This window comes from Myotis nattereri, assembly GCF_964212035.1.
Source record: "Myotis nattereri genome assembly, chromosome: X".
NCBI classification, from domain to species: Eukaryota; Metazoa; Chordata; class Mammalia; order Chiroptera; family Vespertilionidae; genus Myotis; species Myotis nattereri.
Window position 1 is genome coordinate 152214655 of NC_138078.1, and position 19633 is coordinate 152234287.

Consider the following 19633-nt stretch of genomic DNA (forward strand, 5'->3'; position numbering starts at 1 on the left):
CTCTTTCTTTCTTTTGTTGTTAATCCTCACCGAGGATATTTTTTCCCATTGATTTTTAGAGAGAGTGGGAGGGAGGGGGGAAGAGAAAGAGAAACATTGATGGATTGACTCCTGCATGTGCCTGGGGGCGGGGGGCTTGAGATCCCCAGATACGTTCCCTTGGCAGGAATCGAACCTGCCACCCTTCATCCTAGGGCTGACACTCTAACCCAGTGATGGCAAACCTTTTGAGCTCGGCGTGTCAGCATTTTGAAAAACCCTAACTTAACTCTGGTGCCGTGTCACATATAGAAACTTTTTGATCTTTGCAACCATAGTAAAACAAAGACTTATATTTTTGATATTTATTTTATATATTTAAATGCCATTTAACAAAGAAAAATCAACCAAAAAAATGAGTTCGTGTGTCATAGGTTCGCCATCACTGCTCTAACCACTGAGCAACCGGCCAAGGCAGTCAAACCTTCGTTGGCACTTCTGTTCCTTTCCTGCTGCCAGATTCTTTGAATCTAATCATGTCTGTGCCCGTCATCGTGGCGCTGGAGAGGCCAGGGCTCAAACCTACCCCGGTGGTAGCTCTGTGACCTTGACACCTTTCTAAGCCTGTTTCCTCATCTGTAAAATACCTGCCTCAGCCCAGACCAGGAGGTCACGGTTCGATTCCTGGTCAGGGCACAGGCCCGGGTTTTGGGCTCCATCCCCACTAGGGGGCGTGCAGGAGGCAGCCGATGCATGATTCTCTCTCATCATTGATATTTCTATCTCTCCCTCTCCCTTCCTCTCTGAAATCAATAAAAATGCTTTAAATAGCCCTAGCTGGTTTGGTTCAGTGGATAGAGTGTCGGCCTGTGGACCAAAGAATCCCAGGTTTGATTCTGGTCAAGTGCACATGCCAGGGGCTGCGGGCTCGATCCCCAGCAGGGGGCGTGCAGGAGGCAGCCGGTCCATGATTCTCTCTCATCATTGATGTTTCTCTCCCTCTCCTTCCTCTCTGACATCAATAAAAATATATTTTTTAAAAAAATGCTTTAAATACATACATACCTCACAGGGTTGTTGGGACAGTATATGACAATGGCTTTATTAAGTACTTAGCCCAGTGAGCGACATGATAAATTTTAATTTATTACATAATTGTCTCCTGCATACTGACATCAGACCTGACATTTCCACGGAACTTCATCTTACCCAGAATGCTAATGGTCTTTTCTGACTGAATCTTTCAGCCTTTACTCTGCCTTCTTCGACTATTCGTGCCTTCATTCCCTCTATTCTCTGGACTTAATGTTGTGTGACCGACTCTTCCTTTTCTGGTAGCTTCTCTTCTGTCTGATTTACTGATTGGCTTTCTTCATTCTACCCTATGGAAGTCTTCTATGGCTCCCTCTGCTGCCATCGCACTTGTTGGCGAGACTAAGTTGGATTAATAAATCAGAGAGGAGATAGTGTTCTCTCTTTTGCTTTGGGCAGTTTATTCTTACCCTTTGTTCTTCTCTACCTGCCTCCCTTCTACTTCCAAGTATAAAAATGTTATATTGGATTTAATTCATCCGAACGGGTAGAACTCCAGCACTATTAACACAGGAAGGCTTGAAGTATCTCGTTCCATGTAGGCATGGCAAGTGGTACCTGTAGCCGAACTGTGTTCGGATGGTGATGATGATGATGATGATGAACTGTGTTCAGATGGTGATGATGATGATGATGAACTGTGTTCAGATGATGATGATGACGATGACATTAATATTTTCCAAACAGTATTGTAGAGCTTACACACTGGCTTAACCTACGTTATCTGAGATTATTCTTCAGAATGACACTATAGGTAGTGACCTGAATTATGCAACACATTTTATAAATGATATTTTTAAAATTCTGACTTTGATGCTGGGAGTAGTATCTTTTCTGTTTAAACCATACTCTTATTTTTCCCCCTGATCCATATAACTTCTCTGATGTGTCTTGTCTATAAATGCTAGATTTTAAAAAGAAAAAAAAAGACAAATATAAATGTTAGATTTTAGGCTAAAGCAGTGGTCGGCAAACTGCGGTTTGGCAAACCGTGGCTCGTGAGCCACATGCGGCTCTTTGGCCCCTTGAGTGTGGCTCTTCCATAAAATACCGACTCTTCCACAAAATACCGACTTCTGCGCATGGGCCACGAAGTTTCAATCGCACTGTACGTGCGCGCCCGCACGTGGTATTTTGTGGAAGAGCCACACTCAAGGGGCCAAAGAGCTGCATGTGGCTCGCAAGCTGCAGTTTGCCAACCACGGGGCTAAAGAATAGACAGCATATTCTTATCCATTTTAGGGAAAACTAAGAAAAAGAAGTTAAATTTAAAACAGCAAATTGAATTACTTATTAGCAGATTAAGAAAGAATTGTGAATTTCAAAACTTGATTTTAAGAGTTTGGGGAATGTATTTATTTGTGCTATCTACATTTTTTTTTTATTAATAGCCGGCTCTATAATGTATATAGATTTAAGGTGGCAGAAGACATAGAAAAGTTATAATGTCAAAGATTGTAAAGGGTGAAAAGTTAGGCTTAGCTTAAATGGGGGATTTCATCTCTGTAGTTAGAGAAGTCTTCATGTTACCATAGATCATATCCATTCATTCATTATTCACTCTGATTGTCTTTGGTTCCTACCTAACAAAGTATGTTGTGTGTTTGTTTTTCAGATCTAAAGCGGGAAGCCAGTATCTGTCACATGCTGAAGCACCCCCACATTGTAGAGTTATTGGAGACATATAGCTCAGATGGAATGCTTTACATGGTCTTTGAATTGTGAGTGTACATTCTGTCTTTTTTTGAGGGTTACAGTTTTTAGCCACATTGGTTTAGGATAATGCTAATACCTTCTTTTAAAATTGAAGAACAGTTGTGAACTCATCTCTTACAGTGGTTCTCAACCTGTGGGTCGCGACCCCTTTGGCGGTCGAACGACCCTTTCACAGGGGTCGCCTAAGACCATCCTGCATATCAGATATTTACATGACGATTCCTAACAGTAGCAACATGACAGTTATGCAGCAGCAACGCAAATAATTTTATGGTTGGGTCACAGCATGAGGAGCTGTATTTAAAGGGCCAGAAGGCTGAGAACCACTGCTTTAGAAAGACCTGAAATAGTAAGAGAAGCATGGTCTCATTTTAAGGTTCGAAGTGCTGAGGGAACAGAAGTTGGTCCTGTCTAGTTCCCCTCACATTTTTAGCATTCTTTGCAGAAGAGGCTTTAAAAAGCAAGAGTTCAGAGAGATAGGAGGCCCCAAAATAGAACATTCGGATCATAGGAGTCTTAGTGAGGAGGAGTGGGAAGGCAGTGCAAGCCTCCATGTAGCCAGCCTCGCTAGCAACTAAAGAGTGACAACACTTCACTTCCTCATTTGATACAATCGCCAGCATCGCAAGGAAAGTCTGCAGATCACAGTGTATCTTGATTTCAATCCGCCCCTTGACGCATTTCTCACACAATTATTGTCCATAAGATGGAGAAATGCGGGCTGAGGCTGGGACAGCTGGGTGATTTTACAGCTGCTCGGATGATTGTGTCCGGAGTTCATATCCTTTATGGGACACCATCCCTCTTCTGTTCAAGTTCTAATCAGTGACTTTGATTAGGGTCTCCCGCAGGGTAGTAATCCAGGAGTTGCCGGGGCTAAAGTCATTGGAAGGCTCCACTGGGGGTAGATCTGCTTCCAAACTCACTCAGTTGCTGGCAGCAGGCTATGGGACTGTGGGCCTTCCTTCCCCAGGAGCTGTTGGCCTGATCGGCCCCAGGCTCCTTGTAACTGGGTCCTTCCATGGGGCAGCTCAGAGTGAGCAAGCAAGTGGACAAGGGTATGCACTAAACTGAAGTCAAGCCCGGCCGGTGTGGCCTAGTGGGTGAGCGTTGACCTATGAACCAGGAGGTCACGGTTTGATTCCTGGTCAAGGGCACAGGCCCGGGTGGAGGGCTCCATCCCCGGTAGGGGTCGTGCAGGAGGCAGCCAATCCACAATTCTCTCATCATTGATGATTCTCTCTCATCACTGATGCTGCTAGCTCTCTCCGCCTCTCCCTTCCTCTCTGAAATCAATAAAAATATACGTTAAAAAAACGGAAGTCAATCTTGTAACCTAATCACAGAAGTCACTCAGCAGCCCGGCACTGGGTCCAGCCCACACACGAGGGGAGGAGATTGCGCAAGGGCGTGCATACCAGGAGGCAGCGATCACTGGGAACTGGGTCAAAAGCTACTCCCACACAGGCCTCGCTCATACATTGACGATCCAGATCAGAATTTGAAAATATTTCACAAGTTTGCAGCAAAGCAGCTGATGACATTTAAGGCCTAATTTAATATCAACACACGCATGCCGATCTGTAGGTGCGCGTTCACTGTGGCTTTGGTCGGAACTGCTTAGGTGAAAAGGATGTAAACGTTTTAGTTAGTTGTTGCAGCTAAACAGCCCTGAGTGGAACCTTTGACTAGACTGGTTACCAGTACATAGTATTCAGAAGCAAACCACACTCCCGCTGAATTGTGTACTGCTCACTCCTCCCGCATCTTCGTAGTAAGCGGATAACCAGAGTGGGAAAGAACCTAGAAATTCGGTCAGAGAGTCACAGCCTTCAAAACCTTTGTTGGCAAACCCACTGAAAGAATTTTGAAAACTGTGTACCTCCTCACTGATTTTTTTTAATAAGTTTATTGATTTTTAAAAAATATATTTTATTGATTTTAGAGAGGAAGGGAGAGGGAGAGAGAGATGGAAACATCAATGATGAGAGAATCATGGATCGGCTGCCTCCTGCCACTGGGGATCGAGCCCGCAAGCCAGGCATGTGCCCTTGGCTGGAATCAAACCCGGGACCCTTCAGTCCACAGGCCGATGCTCTGTCCACTGAGCCACACCAGCTAGGGCAGTTTATTGATTTTTCAGAGAGAGGAAGAGAGTGGGAGAAACATTGATCGGCTGCCTCCTGCACGCCCCCTACTGGGGATTTAGCCTGCAAACCAGGCATGTGTCCTGATCAGGAATCGAACCAGTGACCCTGGTTCACAGGGTGACGCCCGGACGACGCCCAACCAAATGAGCCACACCAGCCAGGTCCTCCTCACATAGTCTTAAGTTGATACATAACAACTTTTGTTGTGAGGTTGTAATTTTCAGTTTCGTATATTCCTTTAAATATGTTTTCTTCAAAACTGTAGAGCTGCCCTAACTGGTTTGGCTCAGTGGATAGAGCGTTGGCCTGCGGACTGAAGGGTCCCGGGTTCGATTCCGGTCAAGGGCATGTACCTTGGTTTCGGGCACATCCCCAGTGGGAGATGTGCAGGAGGCAGCTGGTCAATGTTTCTCTCTCATCGATGTTTCTAACTCTCTATCCCTCTCCCTTCCTGTCCGTAAAAAATCAATAAAATATATATTTAAAATAACAACAACTGTAGAGCCGCCCCGTTTTCTCAATTTCTATCTGTTCTGTGAGCTAAATGGCAGAGCTAGTCATCACTGTCCAACCAATGAGCCAAACCAGACTCGCTTTCTGACAGAAAAGAATCTGACTTCATTTTTCAAAGAAACTTCAAGTGCAAATAGACATCTCTGTGACAATCATGTTGCTATTTGTTTCTAGTTCTAAAATGGACCAGGCTTTGCCATGATTATATTGTCTGGATGAAATAAGGTGGTTCTCCCCTTGCTTTTTTTAAAAATCTGTTTTTATTGGCTTTTAGAGAGAGAGGAAGGGAGAGGGAAAGAGAGATAGAAACATCAATGATGAGAGAGAAACATCAATGATGAGAGAGAAACATCATCAATTGGCTGCCTCTTGCACGCCCCCTACTGGGGATTGAGCCTGCAACCAGGCAGGTGCTCTGACTGGGAATTGAACCCGTGACCTCTTGGTTCCTGCTTTGATGCTCAACCACTGAGCCACAGGAGATTTGCATCCCATTTGCCAGTTGTCTCTTAGAAGCGAGGTAGGTTTCTCAGGGTAGGTGAGTGGTTTGGCCATTGAGATGTGTTCCTGTGAGCGCAGACGTAAAAGGACAGTCAGCAGACCACACACTTGTTCTCAGACCAAACCATGGAAAAGGCAGATAGGGAAATTGATTGCCTTAAAAATCCCCTCGTCCCTGGGAAGGACTTTGGGTACCAGAGAGAGACTCGGGTCCCAGTTCAAAGATCACTGGCATGGAAAGGCCATTGAAAAGATTGGGAGGCGTTCGTTGGCCAAGAATCGATTGGCTTTCTTTTTCTTTTTGCTAAAAGAGTCCTCAGGGCAGAAGCCTTTGGTAGAACATAATGGAAGCCTTCATTGATTTGCAAGATTGTCCTCTGTAAGAGGGTTCTAGGGTTATCCAGTGCAGGGTCAGGGTTATAACTAGAATCAACAAATGGCAGGTAGCCCTGACCGGTTTGGCTCAGTGGATAGAGCGTCGGCCTGCGGACTGAAGGGTCCTGGGTTCAATTCCGGCCAAGGGCATGTACCTGGGTTGCGGGCACATCCCCAGTGGGGGGTGTGCAGGAGGCAGGTGATGTTTCTAACTCTCTATCCCTCTCCCTTCCTCTCTGAAAAAAATCAATAAAATATATATTTTAAAAACCAAACAAACATCAACAAAAAACAAACAACTGGCAGGTAGATCTCACCTCTAAGCAAAGAAGGCCTCTGATGAATAGACTCACTGTCCCGCAGAACATGCCTTCTCCACTAGAAGCACTGCGCTGAAGCTGGGCCATCCAAGGGGCCGAAGCTAAGGTTTTCATTTTGGACGGGACCTCTTTTAAGATACTATAATTCTGTGTTTCCCCTTTTAATTGATTTTAGAGAGAGGAAGGGGAGGAGAGAGAAACATCGCTTGGCTGCCTCCCACATACACCCTGACCAGGGATCAAACTCACACCCTGGGCACGTGCCCCGACTGGGAATTGAGCCGGCCACCTTTCGGTGCACGGGATGATACCCCAACCACTGAGCAACACCGGCCAGGGAGACATTATAATCCTTTTAGTCACTTTCTCTGGTTAAATTTTATTCTTTATTCAAGAAGTATGTTTCTGTCCACATTTTTATTCACGGAGGAAATGAAAAAAATCAGTTTTATCATATACTATAAAGTAATGAGCATAGAAAGCCAAATATAAAAATGTGCTGAAATTTCATCCTGCCTGCTGTTTGTGTCACAAGGATCTAAGTGCCAGTGAAGGTAAAATGGTCTTTGGTGTCATAGAACTTGTTTTACTCTCCCAACTATGTCCTTCTAGTAATTATGTGACTTTGGCCAAGTCTTTTAGAGACGAAGTGTCTTACCTTTAAATAAATCTTCGTAAGGTTATGAGAACTCGGTGGGAAAACTCTGAAGTAATTCATCAATGGCTCTATACTGAGATGAGACCTCCTTAAAATTGCATATGCCAACCCAGTGTGGGTCAGTAGTTGAGCATCGACCCATGAACTAGGAGGTCACGGTTCAATTCCCAGTCAGGGCACATACGGGTCAGGGCAGATGCCTGGGTTACAGGTTCGATCCCCAGGAAGGGGCGTGCAGGAGGCAGTCGATCAATGATTCTCTCTCATCATTGATTTCTCTCTCTCTCCCTCCCTCTCTCCCTCTCTCCCTCCTCTCTCTGAAGTCAATAAAAACATATCAAATAAGTAAATAAATAATAAAATAAAATTACCTATTTACCAGTCCCAATAACACCTGATCCCAGTGTTAACCCAAATCGCTAGAACATGAATTTCCATTTGAAAATTTTTTACCTTTTTGGGGAACTTTTAAATAAAGAGAATACCATAATGAAAGTCAGTGTACCTGTCACCCAGCTTCAACCATTGGCAGCACTGTGCTATTCTTTTCCTACTTACCTGTACTGATGTCTCCTGTATCTCTTGGAGGTTTCTAAGCAGTGCCATTTCAACTGTAAGTTCTCCTGTCTGTACTTCTGACAGTATTACGGTTTTATTTTTTAAAATATATTTTATTGATTTTTTTCAGAGAGGAAGGGAGAGGGATAGAGAGTTAGAAACGTCGATGAGAGAGAATCATCGATCAGCTGCCTCCTGCACACCCCCCACTGGGGATGTGCCTGAAACCAAGGTACATGCCCTTGACCGGAATCGAACCTGGGACCCTTCAGTCCGCAGGCCGACGCTCTATCCACTGAGCCAAAGAGGCTAGGGCAGTATTACTTTTTTTAAATGACCGAAACAATATTATCACATCTAGCAAAATCAGTCATAATGCCTTAATATATATTCAATTGATGTTCCGTTTCCCCTGATTGAACATGAATTCTAAAGGACCTATTTCTAAATTTAGAAGTGTTTTATTAGCTCTAGGGATCTGGAAGTAAATTATAAACCCATAGGTCAAATTACTTCGTTATTTCTCAAAAGGATCAGAAACAAAATAGAAATATAAAATTCTGTCATGCTTTTTCATAAATTCACCCAAGTTTTTTGCATTCTCTGATCTCCTGGGTTGAAAGCAAACAGACAATCAAAACCATTCGTTACTGTAAGATTTAAGGTCCCGTGGATCAAAGAGCAAAGCAGTGAGTTTGTGTGTGCCTCCACCTACTGGCGAGGCAAGAGATTGCTTATCTAGCTGCACGTCCAGGAGCTAGTTCAGAATTAGTTCCCTGTTTCTGGCAACAGAATAGAATTAATTACCTCCAGCACTCAGGGGCTCATTGCTCAAATTCTGCATAATATGGATCCAAGCTCAGTTGACTTTGCTAAACCAAACAATATATTTGGGTTATCAGTGAATTTGTCTTTTTTTAATATATTTTTATTGATTTCAGAGAGAGAGGAAGGGAGAGGGAGAGAGAGATAGAAACATCAATGATGAGAGAGAATCACTGATAAGCTGCCTCCTGCACGCCCCCTACCAGGGATGGAGCCTGCAACCTGGGCATGTGCCCTGACCGGAATCGAACCATGACCTTCTGGCTCATAGGTCGACACTCAACCACTGAGCCTCGCTGGCCGGGCTCAGTGAGTTCCTATTATGATATCTATATCTGTCTTTGTCCCTGGTTTGTCCTAAAGTCATGAAATTATATGTCCTAATCATGTTAGAAAATCCTGTAATATACCCACTATATTACAAATGGTTTATCCCTTTAAAGCAGCAGTTCTCAACCTGTGGGTCGCCTAAGACCATCGGAAAACACATATATAATTCCATATTGTTTTTGTGATTAACCACAATGCTTTAATTATGTTCAATTTGTAACCATGAAAATACATCCTGCATATCAGATATTTATATGACGATTCATCACAGTAGCAACATTACAGTGATGAAGTAGCAACGGAAATAATGTTATGGTTGGGGGTCACCACAACATGAGGAGCTGTATGAAAGGGTCGCAACATTAGGAAGGTTGAGAACCACTGGAAAGCATGCTCGAATACAGAAACTCGCTGAACCAGAATTTTAAGGCTGGGAAAGATTAGAGCAGTAGACTTCAAAATTCAGCATTGGAAAGTCCTGAGCAGAGCCTGTGAAACAAACATGTACCCTCCCAGTCCCCACCCCTAGATACTCAGTTTCAACAAATGTGGGTCCGGAAGCAGGAGGTCAAGAGATGATTGACCTTTAAAGTAGGGGATCACACTACTCAGACACCATGTTGTCATTTTCCCAGCACACATAGTTAGTTTGTTGGAAACCTACATATGTCTGCATTATATCCATGGCTTTGGGATTACACTTATCTATTGCAATGTGCTGAAACAGATTTTAAAATGTAGGTTCAAATGTAAAGACAGGGCTGTATTATGTCACACACACACCCTAGATTACATGTGTATTTCTAACTCACAGTTTGTCTTTAGTAGGGTCTGATAACTCGAGTTAAGCTGTAAATCCTAAATTGGCTAGCCAAGGAATATCAATTACCTTATTATAGAATGATTACATAGACCACGGGGAGAGTTTTACAGTAATTAAATATGGATTTCAGACGTCTGACATGAAAACAGTAGTTTGTATGTTTTAAAACAATATTAGCAGTTTGTATTTTTGAGCTCACAACAGAGATAAATAGACCGAAGGCGCTTTTATTTGTTATTTTAGTTAATTTTCTTTCGGCCTGGTGTTTACGCTTGGGATGGGAGTTTTTGTGGAATTCATTTCTACTGATAGAGTAGAATTGATTAGTATTTATCGACAAACTTGCCACTTAGAGGAAAATGTATTTTTTCATATCAGGCAAGAAAAATCTGGCCTGTATCATTTTAATTGATATGAAAATGTGTAGATATTTTATGTGTACATATTGGAGCTAGTCTGATCTTCGGTTTTTGGTTTTTTATGGGTAATGATAGAAACGGCCATTCATTCATTCAGCACGTGTTTATTGAATGCTGCTTAAGTGCTGGGTAATGGGAAGTGGTTGGAAAGTCGTGTTTGGTCCTGGTAAGCATTAGAAACTTGATACTTACGGTAATTCAATAAGATATCTCATAGGGCGTAGCTGGGTGCCTGTGTAGGCCTTTGATAAATACTAGTGACAAGAAAAAAACTTGTGATTATAAACATTTTCAAATTAAACATTTCTCTTGACTAGCTTTTACCGCTCTATTAAATGTTTAGCTGCATATTAGTTTTAAGAACTGGATGTCAGGGGTCCCCAGGTCACCCCTAGCTTTGATGATTCACTAAGAGAACTCAGAAGTCTCACCATAGAGTCATAGTCACAGCTATGATTTATTGCAGCTAAAGACTATAAAGCAAAGTCAGCAAAAGGAAAGGGGGCACGGGTTGAAGTTCAGGGTCGCCAGGCACAAGCTCCAAGGGTCTGTTGCCAACCAGGGAAGCTCACTGGAGACTCGGCACCCCAGGGTTTTATGGGGAGCTGGTCATGCAGGCACCCCCTCCCTGGCGCATACCAAGTTCCAGACTCCTAGAAAGAAGGTGGGTGTTCGGGATAAATCACACGGTTTGTACAAAATGCTTTAGACACAGTGAGCCCCTCTTTTCAGTGAGGGGGGGAGGAAGTCCTCCAAATTCCCAGATGCCAATCAAGAGCCAACCTTGGAAGCAGGGCTTTCAAGCTTTTCAAAAAACAGCACTTGCCCTGGCTGGTTTGCTCACTGGTTAGAGCATCGGCCTGCAGACTGAAGGGACCCGGGTTTGATTCCAGTCAAGGGCACATGCCTAGGTTGCGGGCTCGATCCCCTAAGGGGCGTGCAGGAGGCAGCCGGTCCATGATTCTCTCTCATCATTGATGTTTCTCTCTCCCTCATTTCCTCTCTGAAATCAATATAAATATATATTTTTTAAAAGATAGCACTTTAGGCCTGCTCTGTTAACTTTTTTTCTGCACAAACGAAAATAGAGATAAATAGAAGGGTTTTGAGTTGATAAATTCCTGGATCTGCAAGCAACACATAATTACCTATAAAAATAATTGCAGAGTTTGGTTTTTTTTTAACTTTTAACTATAATTACTGTATGATTTTTGACATCCATTTAAAAATTTTAGGTGTCCCAATTTTTGTATAAAACAAATCTTAGCTTGAGGTGTTATAGTATATAGTAGATTTTAAGCTTTGAATGCTATATTTGAAAACAAACTACATTCTGATGCCTGCTGTCTTAGAAATGTATTTGAAGTTGTCACTCTGGTAATTTTTTTGTATATGAATGCTGATCTTCAACCACTAATATGTACACATAAAATAGGCAGAAGATTCCGTGTACTGTCTTTTATTTAAAAGAAGTAGTTTGTTAATTTAAAAATGAAAATTATAAGCAGTTTTTAGTGTTGACAACCTTTACAATACACGCAGTTTATACAAACTTAGAAATTATGGAAAAGTATAATGACAAAAATACCATTTGCAAAAGTTAATCACAGTGAGCACTTGAGGACATTCCTTGTAGTACTTACATTCATTATCACAGTTGCACTAAATTGAGATCATTTTATATCTGCAATTTTGTTTTCTGGTTCTTTTCATTTAATAATTTTAAGCATGTTGCTACACCATTAAATATTTTAGGTACAACATGTTAATGGCTGTATTAAGATGTCTAAACTTTATGCATGTGCCATATTTAATTTAATAATTTCCCTCTTGGGACATGTTGTTGGCTATTTCCACTGTTTTCCATTTTTCCTTGTTAGAAAGGACGTTGTAATTAACAATATTCTTATAATTACTTGTTCACACCTGATTGCTTTATTTCCTCAAAATAAGCTTTTAGAAGTAGAATCCTATATAATAAAAGGGTAATATGCAAATAGACTGAACGGCAGAACTGAACAACCAATCAAAGCATAATATGCTAATGATATGCTAAGGTTGCTCAATCACTCGCTATGACATGCACTGACCACCAGGGGGGCAGACAGTCGACCAGTCGCTATGACATGCACTAACCACCAGGGGGCAGATGTTCCAATTGGTAGGTTAGCTTGCTGCTGGGGTCCAGCCAATCAGGACTGAGCAAGATGGGCCGGACATGCCCTGGAGCCCTCCCACGGTCCCTCCCCAGCCTGATGGTGCACCTGTGGGGCCCCTCAGCCTAGCCTGCGCCCTCTCGCAATCCGGGACCCCTTGGGGGATGTCGGAGAGCCAGTTTCAGCCTGATCCCTCAGGCCACTCCCCTTGTGGGGGGTGCCAGACGCAGGGCTCATGGCTGGCAGATGCTGATGCAGCAACACCAGCCTCTCCCGATTGGGACTGATTGGGCATGAGCCCGCGGCAGGCACAGTGGGGCCGGGATGAGAGGGAGTGGCAGGTAGGAGCTGCAGGCCACCCAGAGGGACCCCACCTGGGCACGAATTCATGCACCTGGCCGCTAGTTATTAGATAAAAGAATATATGAATACATAAAACACCTGCATCACACGTAGAATTAATCTTTTTATAGGCTATATGACATTTAGAAAAACGCATGCACAGAACTATCCAGCTTAAAGGATTATTGCAAAGTGAACAACCATGTAACTACAACCAGGTCAAGAAATTTGTAAAACTGCCAGCATCTCAAAAGCCCTTCCCTTCCCCTTTCTGATCACAGCCCCTACCACTCTCAGAATCCATTTTAGTCTAGATGCCACTTTCATGCTTTTATATCTTCACCATCCAAATAGGTATGCCTGAATAATGTAATTCAGTGTTACCCATCTTTTTAAAAAATATGTATTTTATTGATTTTTTACTGAGAGGAAGGGAGAGGGACAGAGAGTTAGAAACATTGATGAGAGAGAAACATCGACCAGCTGCCTCCTGCACACCCCCTACTGGGGATGTGTCCGCAACCAAGGTACATGCCCTTGACCAGAATCGAACCCGGGACCCTTCAGTCCGCAGGCCGACGCTCTATCCACTGAGCAAAACCGGTCAGGGCAGTTATCCATCTTTTACAATCTTTACGTGCAGCTGGCATGGCTCAGTGGTTGGGCATCAACCTAGGAACCAGGAGGTCACAGTTCGATTCCCGGTCAGGGTACATGCCTGGGTTGTGGGCTCGATCCCCAGTGTGGGGTGTGCAGGAGGCAGCCGATCCATGATTCTCTCTCATCATGGATGTTTCTATCTCTTTCTCCCTCTCCTTTCCTCTCTAAAATCAATAAAGTATATTTTAAAACAAAAAGTATTTACTACTTTGAGATTATCAAGATTACCCTCCTATATTTCTCATCCAGCTGTGAGGAAGCAGTCCCATTTCATTTCTTCCCTTGTGGACAGTCAGTGGTCTCAAGAAAATTACAGAAAAGACTGCGCTGCCGCACCGCGTTTGCTATAAACCAAGTGTCCGTGTACTGTGCTTCTTTCCAGGCTCCATCCTGGTCCATTGGCCTGTTTGCGGGGCCTTCCACCTCATTCCCCTGCAGACATATCTTTTTTTTAAAATATATTTTATTGATTTTACAGAGAGGAAGGGAGAGAGATAGTTAGAAACATCGATGAGAGAGAAACATCCATCAGCTGCCTCCTGCACACCCCCCACTGGGGATGTGCCCGCGACCCAGGTACATGCCCTTGACCGGAATCAAACACGGGACCCTTCAGTCGCAGGCCAATGCTCCATCCACTGAGCCACACAGGTTACGGCTGCAGACATATCTTGAGGGGTATACTTGTCTCTGCATTTTCCATACACATTTTAGAATCAGGTTGTCAGTTCCCATACACACACACACACACAGAAAACCTGCAGGGGTTTTGCCTTGAATATTATATCAAATTTTAGCAACTTGAGAATAATTGACTTGTTTCCAATATTGAGTCTTCCAATTCCATGACCATGGTGTTGTCTTCCCAGTTATTTAGGTGTTTGATTTCTTGCAATAGCATTTTATGCTTTCCTCCACAAACGGTATACACATCCTTTGTTAGACTTATTCTTAGGTACTTGTGGTTTTTGTTTGTTTGTTTTTAATTGATTTTTTACAGAGAGGAAGGGAGAGGGACAGAGAGTTAGAAACATCGATGAGAGAGAAACATCGATCAGCTGCCTCCTGCACCCCCCCTCCCCCACTGGGGATGTGCCCGCAACCAAGGTACATGCCCTTGACCGGAATCGAACCTGGGACCCTTCAGTCCGCAGGCCGACGCTCTATCCACTGAGCCACACCGGTTATGGCTTAGGTACTTGTTTTCAAAGGTAGACCATTCTCTCTGTTTCTCTCTCCCTCCTTCCTTGTATTGACTTGGTATTCCTTTCTATTCATCAAGCTTCAGCAATTCCAATAATTCATACCTGATCATATCATCTGTGGGTGAGGAAGATTTTGCTTATTCCTTTCAATTCTTTTTATATTTTATTTCTTTTTCTAGTCTTTACTGCAATGAATTAACATCCTGAAAATGGTGATAGCAGGGGTTTGTTGGTTTTTGTTTTGTTTGCTTATTTCTGATGTTCAGCTTTGTCAAGCATGAGTGATGGTGAATTGTTATTAAATGCTTTTTTCTGTGTGTGTTGAAATGATATATTTTTCTTTGATTTGTGAATGCAATAAATTTCATTGATTCTTTGGTTAACCAAACTTGGTTATATTGTGTAATCCTTATAATCCTTTTTATATTTTGGCTATATTTGTTTTGTTTACATTGTGTTTAGACTGTTTACGCCTATATTTCTGAGAAGGTTGTACTATAATTTTCACATATACTATCCCCTCAGCTGTTCATAGCTAGGTGATGCTAGCCTTAGCAAGTGAATTGGGGAGTGTTCTGTTTTCTTGCCCTCGTTATAGGATGGGTAGAACTCACCTATAAACCCACCCAGGCCAGACTTTTTTGTGAGAAAGGTTATTTCTGATTCAATTCCTTAAATATCTATAGGAATATTCAGGTTCTCCATTTATTACTGTGCCATTCTGGTGAATTCCATTTTGCTAGGAATGAGCGAACTGTATCTAAACTTTAAACAATTTTGGCATGTGGTGGTTCGTAATATCACTGCAGCATCTTTTCATTCTTGACACTGGTCATTTGTACCTTTTCTTTTTCTTTCTCAGTCTTCCCAGGCATTGATTAGTTTTATTTGTCTTTTAAACAACGATTTTTAGCTTCGTATATTCTTTTTATTGTGTGTTTCTTTTTCGTTTCAGTAACTTCTGCTTATTAGTTCCATCCTTCTATCTTGGGTTTAATTTTCTGGGTTTTCCTCCTTCCTTTTAACTTTAACCTTTTTGTATCCTTGGGTTTTAGATGTGTCTCTTGTTAAAGACATATAGTTATTTTTTTTTATTATTCTAGGCCAGGGGTGGGCAACCTTTTTGTGGGTGTGTGCCAAAACCAGCAAAATCTCTGACTCAAAATTCTTCTGCGTGCCAACCCTATTTTTTTGAGAACATGTTACGCCTACTTGATATCCCTAAGGTGTACGTATGTGAAGAACCTTGAAGAAATAATAAAATTCATTCAAGCGACAAAAACACAGTATATGATGATGGAAAATACATTTATTTTTTAGTGTATACATGTACACTGATAGTCCGACAGAAATCTTTATGACTCCGTGTGATAGTATCAGTGGGACTTTTGCTGCTGCATCACTGATGACAGAGATTTGACATCAGGTTTCTATTTCGTGACCTTCAGAGATATGCACGAGCTACTACTTTCATCCGTCAGGCTACTCCTATTATGAGACTTAACAAAATTCATCACTGAGAACAAAGATTCACAAGCGTATGTGGATGAAACCAAAACAGTGGTCAGATCTAGGAAGGCAGGGAGAGTTAAGGCAGAGGCATAGAAATTGCTCTTCCCCTCTCTCGTCAATCCATGTCTATGGTCTTTAAGATAACTTGTTATGTAAAATTATTTATCTATCTAAGATGCACCTACACTGAATTTATCTGAAAAATAAAAAAGTCGACATTAAGAAAAAAACTGTAAATGGAAGATTATAAGAGAGGGTTTCACGTGCCAGTGAAAGTTACTGGCGTGCCATGTTTGGCACGCATGCCAGGGGTTGCCCACCCCTGTTCTAGGCTATCAGTCTTTCTCTTTTAATTGGAGCATTTAGTCTATTTACATTTAATTATGTTTGGGGTTAGTTTGGTTTACATCTATGGTCTTCTTATGTGCTTTCTATTTGTACCACTTAATGTATGTTGCTTTTTCTTGCCCTTCCTGATATATCTGGATCAATTGAATATTCTTATCACTCCACTTTCCTCCATTAATTTGGAGGTTTAGGCACTGTTCTTCATTATCTTAATTTGTACCCCAGAAATAACAGTATGACTTCCTAATTCATCATATTTTAATATTGATACCGTTACTGTCTTCCCAAATAGTACAGGCACTGTAGAGCACATAAATTTCATATAATGCCTCCCTGACTTATAAGCTGTTGTTTCATATATTTAAATTATGCTTGTATGTAAAATGCGTAAGTGATGTGTATTTACATCACTCTACTTTATTATTTTTATTCATTTAGATTTGCCCTCATACTTGTCCTTTCTTTGTTCTCTATCCTTTCAGCATCTCTAAGGTTTTATCTGGATTCATTTTCCTAGTGTCAGTCTGCTAGGTGGACAAACTCCTTTTTTGTTGGTTTCAGAAGTTCTTTATATCCCCTTTTATCTTTAAGGATATTGCCTGAGTAGAGAATTCTAGATTGGCATTTTCTTTCCGTCAGATATCATTCTACTGTCTCCTAGCTTCCACTGATACTGAGAAGTCAGCTAGCAGTCTGCCACTTCTCTGAGAATAATCTGTCTTTATTCCTCAGGTTATTAAAAGTGATGTTTTCTTCAGTTTTTTGTTTTCTGTAGTTGTCTCTGTGATGGGCCGTGCGTGTGCGTGTGTGTGTGTGTGTGTGTGTGTGTGTGAATTCTGCATTAGGTTAAGTTTCTTGAATTAGTGTATTGATATAGTTCAGCCGTGGGCAAACTACGGCCCGCGGGCCGGATCCTGCCCGTTTGAAATGAATAAAACTAAAAAAAAAAAAGACCGTACCCTTTTATGTAATGATGTTTACTTTGAATTTCTATTAGTTCACACAAACACTCCATCCATGCTTTTGTTCCGGCCCTCCGGTCCAGTTTAAGAACCCATTGCGGCCCTCGAGTCAAAAAGTTTGCCCACCCCTGCCCCATCCCCTGGCCTTCCCATCCTGCAGGGGAATTTGTTCTGTAATGGCAAGGAAGGCTACACTGCATTTGGCCCTCCCTGGGTCTGGGACAATGCCTTAGGGCAGCGGTTCTCAACCTGTGGGTCGCGACCCCTTTGGTTATGGAAAGTGCTCCGTCCTTATCCTCATCTCTTCAAATATTGCCTCTACCCCTTTCTTTCATCGCCTTTATGGTCCGATTAAGAATAGATAATAGGTATCCCTTATGTATTCTATGTATCTTCTACCCTCTTCCCTGTATTGTGCCAACCAGTCATTTTTCCTTTTCAAATCTATATTTGTATTTTCATTTTCTTGGAAAAATTTATACTCAGCCTTCATGTTCTGGGAGATAGTAAGCTTCATTATTTAATAATCCGAGCTGGATAACCTCAGCGTAGGAAGGCCCCGTGCTTTTGTTTTTATTGTCTGTCTTTTTTGCTGCTACTTGGTCAGGATCTCTTACCCCTTCGTGTACCGGATTCATTGTGACTGTGTGCTGGAAATTATTTCAGAAAATATTGGCCGAGGATCACGCTTCCTTCCTCCAGAGAGGACTTTTGTTTGTTTTCCTAGGCACTAGCATGGGGGGCTATTTGGGGTTCAATGCCTAGATTTCCAGGGCACAGGGAGATAAAGACAGATTGCAAGTGTGGGAAGGGGCTGGTTACTTCCGGTTCATCCCCAGCTCTTCAGGTCCTGGCTTCCTGTGGGGGGTGGTTTAGCAGATTCCCCAGTTCTGACTTGTTTTCCCTTCCAGATCTTCTGTGTGAGCTCATGTCCCCAGGGCAAGAGGGACTGATGCTTGGCCCGGCCTCTCTGAGTTCCATCCTCTGCAGAGCACAGCCTACATTCCTGACAAGCTAGGCCAGGGGTTCTAACCCTCCTCATGCCGCGCCCCTTTAATACTGGTCCTCATGTTGTGGTGCCCCCCAATCTCACTGTTACACATTGAACATAATGAAAGCACAGCGATTCATCACAAAAACAACATGTAATTATATATGTGTTTTCCGATGGTCTTGGGCGACCCCTGTGAAAGGGTCGTTCGACCCCCCAAAGGGGGCGTGACCCACAGGTTGAGAACTGCTGATCTAAGCACTTGGACGCCTTCAGGAAAGTTCGTTATCCTGTTTTGTTGTTGCTGTTGTTGTCTTCAGTGGGAGACATCGGGTAGCAGCAGTCTAGCCATAGAGTTAAAATTCCTTCCACAGCGGTCCTATGACTTTCCATAAAGATTGTACCAATTTATGTTCAAACCAGTGGTACGTGAGTGCATCCATATTTACATTTTCTGGTTTTTTAAAATATATTTTATTGATTTTTTACAGGGAGGAGGGGAGAGGGATAGAGAGTTAGAAACATCGATGAGAGAGAAACATCGACCAGCTGCCTTTTGCACACCCCCTGCTGGGAATGTGCCCACAACCAAGGGTACATGCCCTTGACCAGAATCGAACCTGGGACCCTTCAGTCTGCAGGCCGACGCTCTATCCACTGAGCCACACTGGTCAGGGCAATGTTTACCTTTTGATAAGGCAAAATGACGGGTAGTTTCTCTTCGCATTTTGTTGTTGCTGCTGGTGTGGCTAAATGTGTTTAAGGCATCTTTACGCATTTTTCACTTGTTCACTTTCTTTAGCTTTGGGCCATTTTGTAAGAATGCTTTATTTACTTTAGGATAGCTACTTTTTTTTATGTATTTGCAAATTTTTCCCAGAATTCGTCCCCTTAATTTTGTTCATGGTATTAGATTTTTTTATACATTTATTTAACTATGCAGACGTTTCAAATCAGTCAGAGAAGCAAGTTACAAATAAGCAAGAGTGGAGGCTAGAGTGAGTGCTACTGGATTAGAATTGGAGGTGGCAGTGTGACCTCATATTCAGTTTAATATATGTACGCGTATGTGTGTATACATATGTTTGTGTGTGTGCATGTGTGTGCATACACGCATGTGTACACACAGATAGATGTGTGGGCTACTACACATTCATGTATTTCCCAGCTCTGTCCACTGAGAGAGCCTAGATGTAGT

The 19633-nt window shown here is 42.4% G+C and overlaps 1 protein-coding gene across 8 annotated transcripts in view; it reads left to right on the plus strand.

Moving 5' to 3' along the window:
* The window catches only part of CASK (calcium/calmodulin dependent serine protein kinase), a gene marked incomplete at its 5' end in the record, with an annotated part of 281999 nt that overhangs the window by 103271 nt on the left and 159095 nt on the right, over window positions 1-19633 (plus strand). For all 8 annotated transcript variants that reach the window (XM_081081818.1, XM_081081820.1, XM_081081821.1 and 5 more), the window contains one exon: window positions 2687-2792. In XM_081081818.1, the coding sequence (XP_080937944.1) occupies window positions 2687-2792 (106 nt within the window). The remainder of the gene's footprint in view (window positions 1-2686; window positions 2793-19633) is intronic.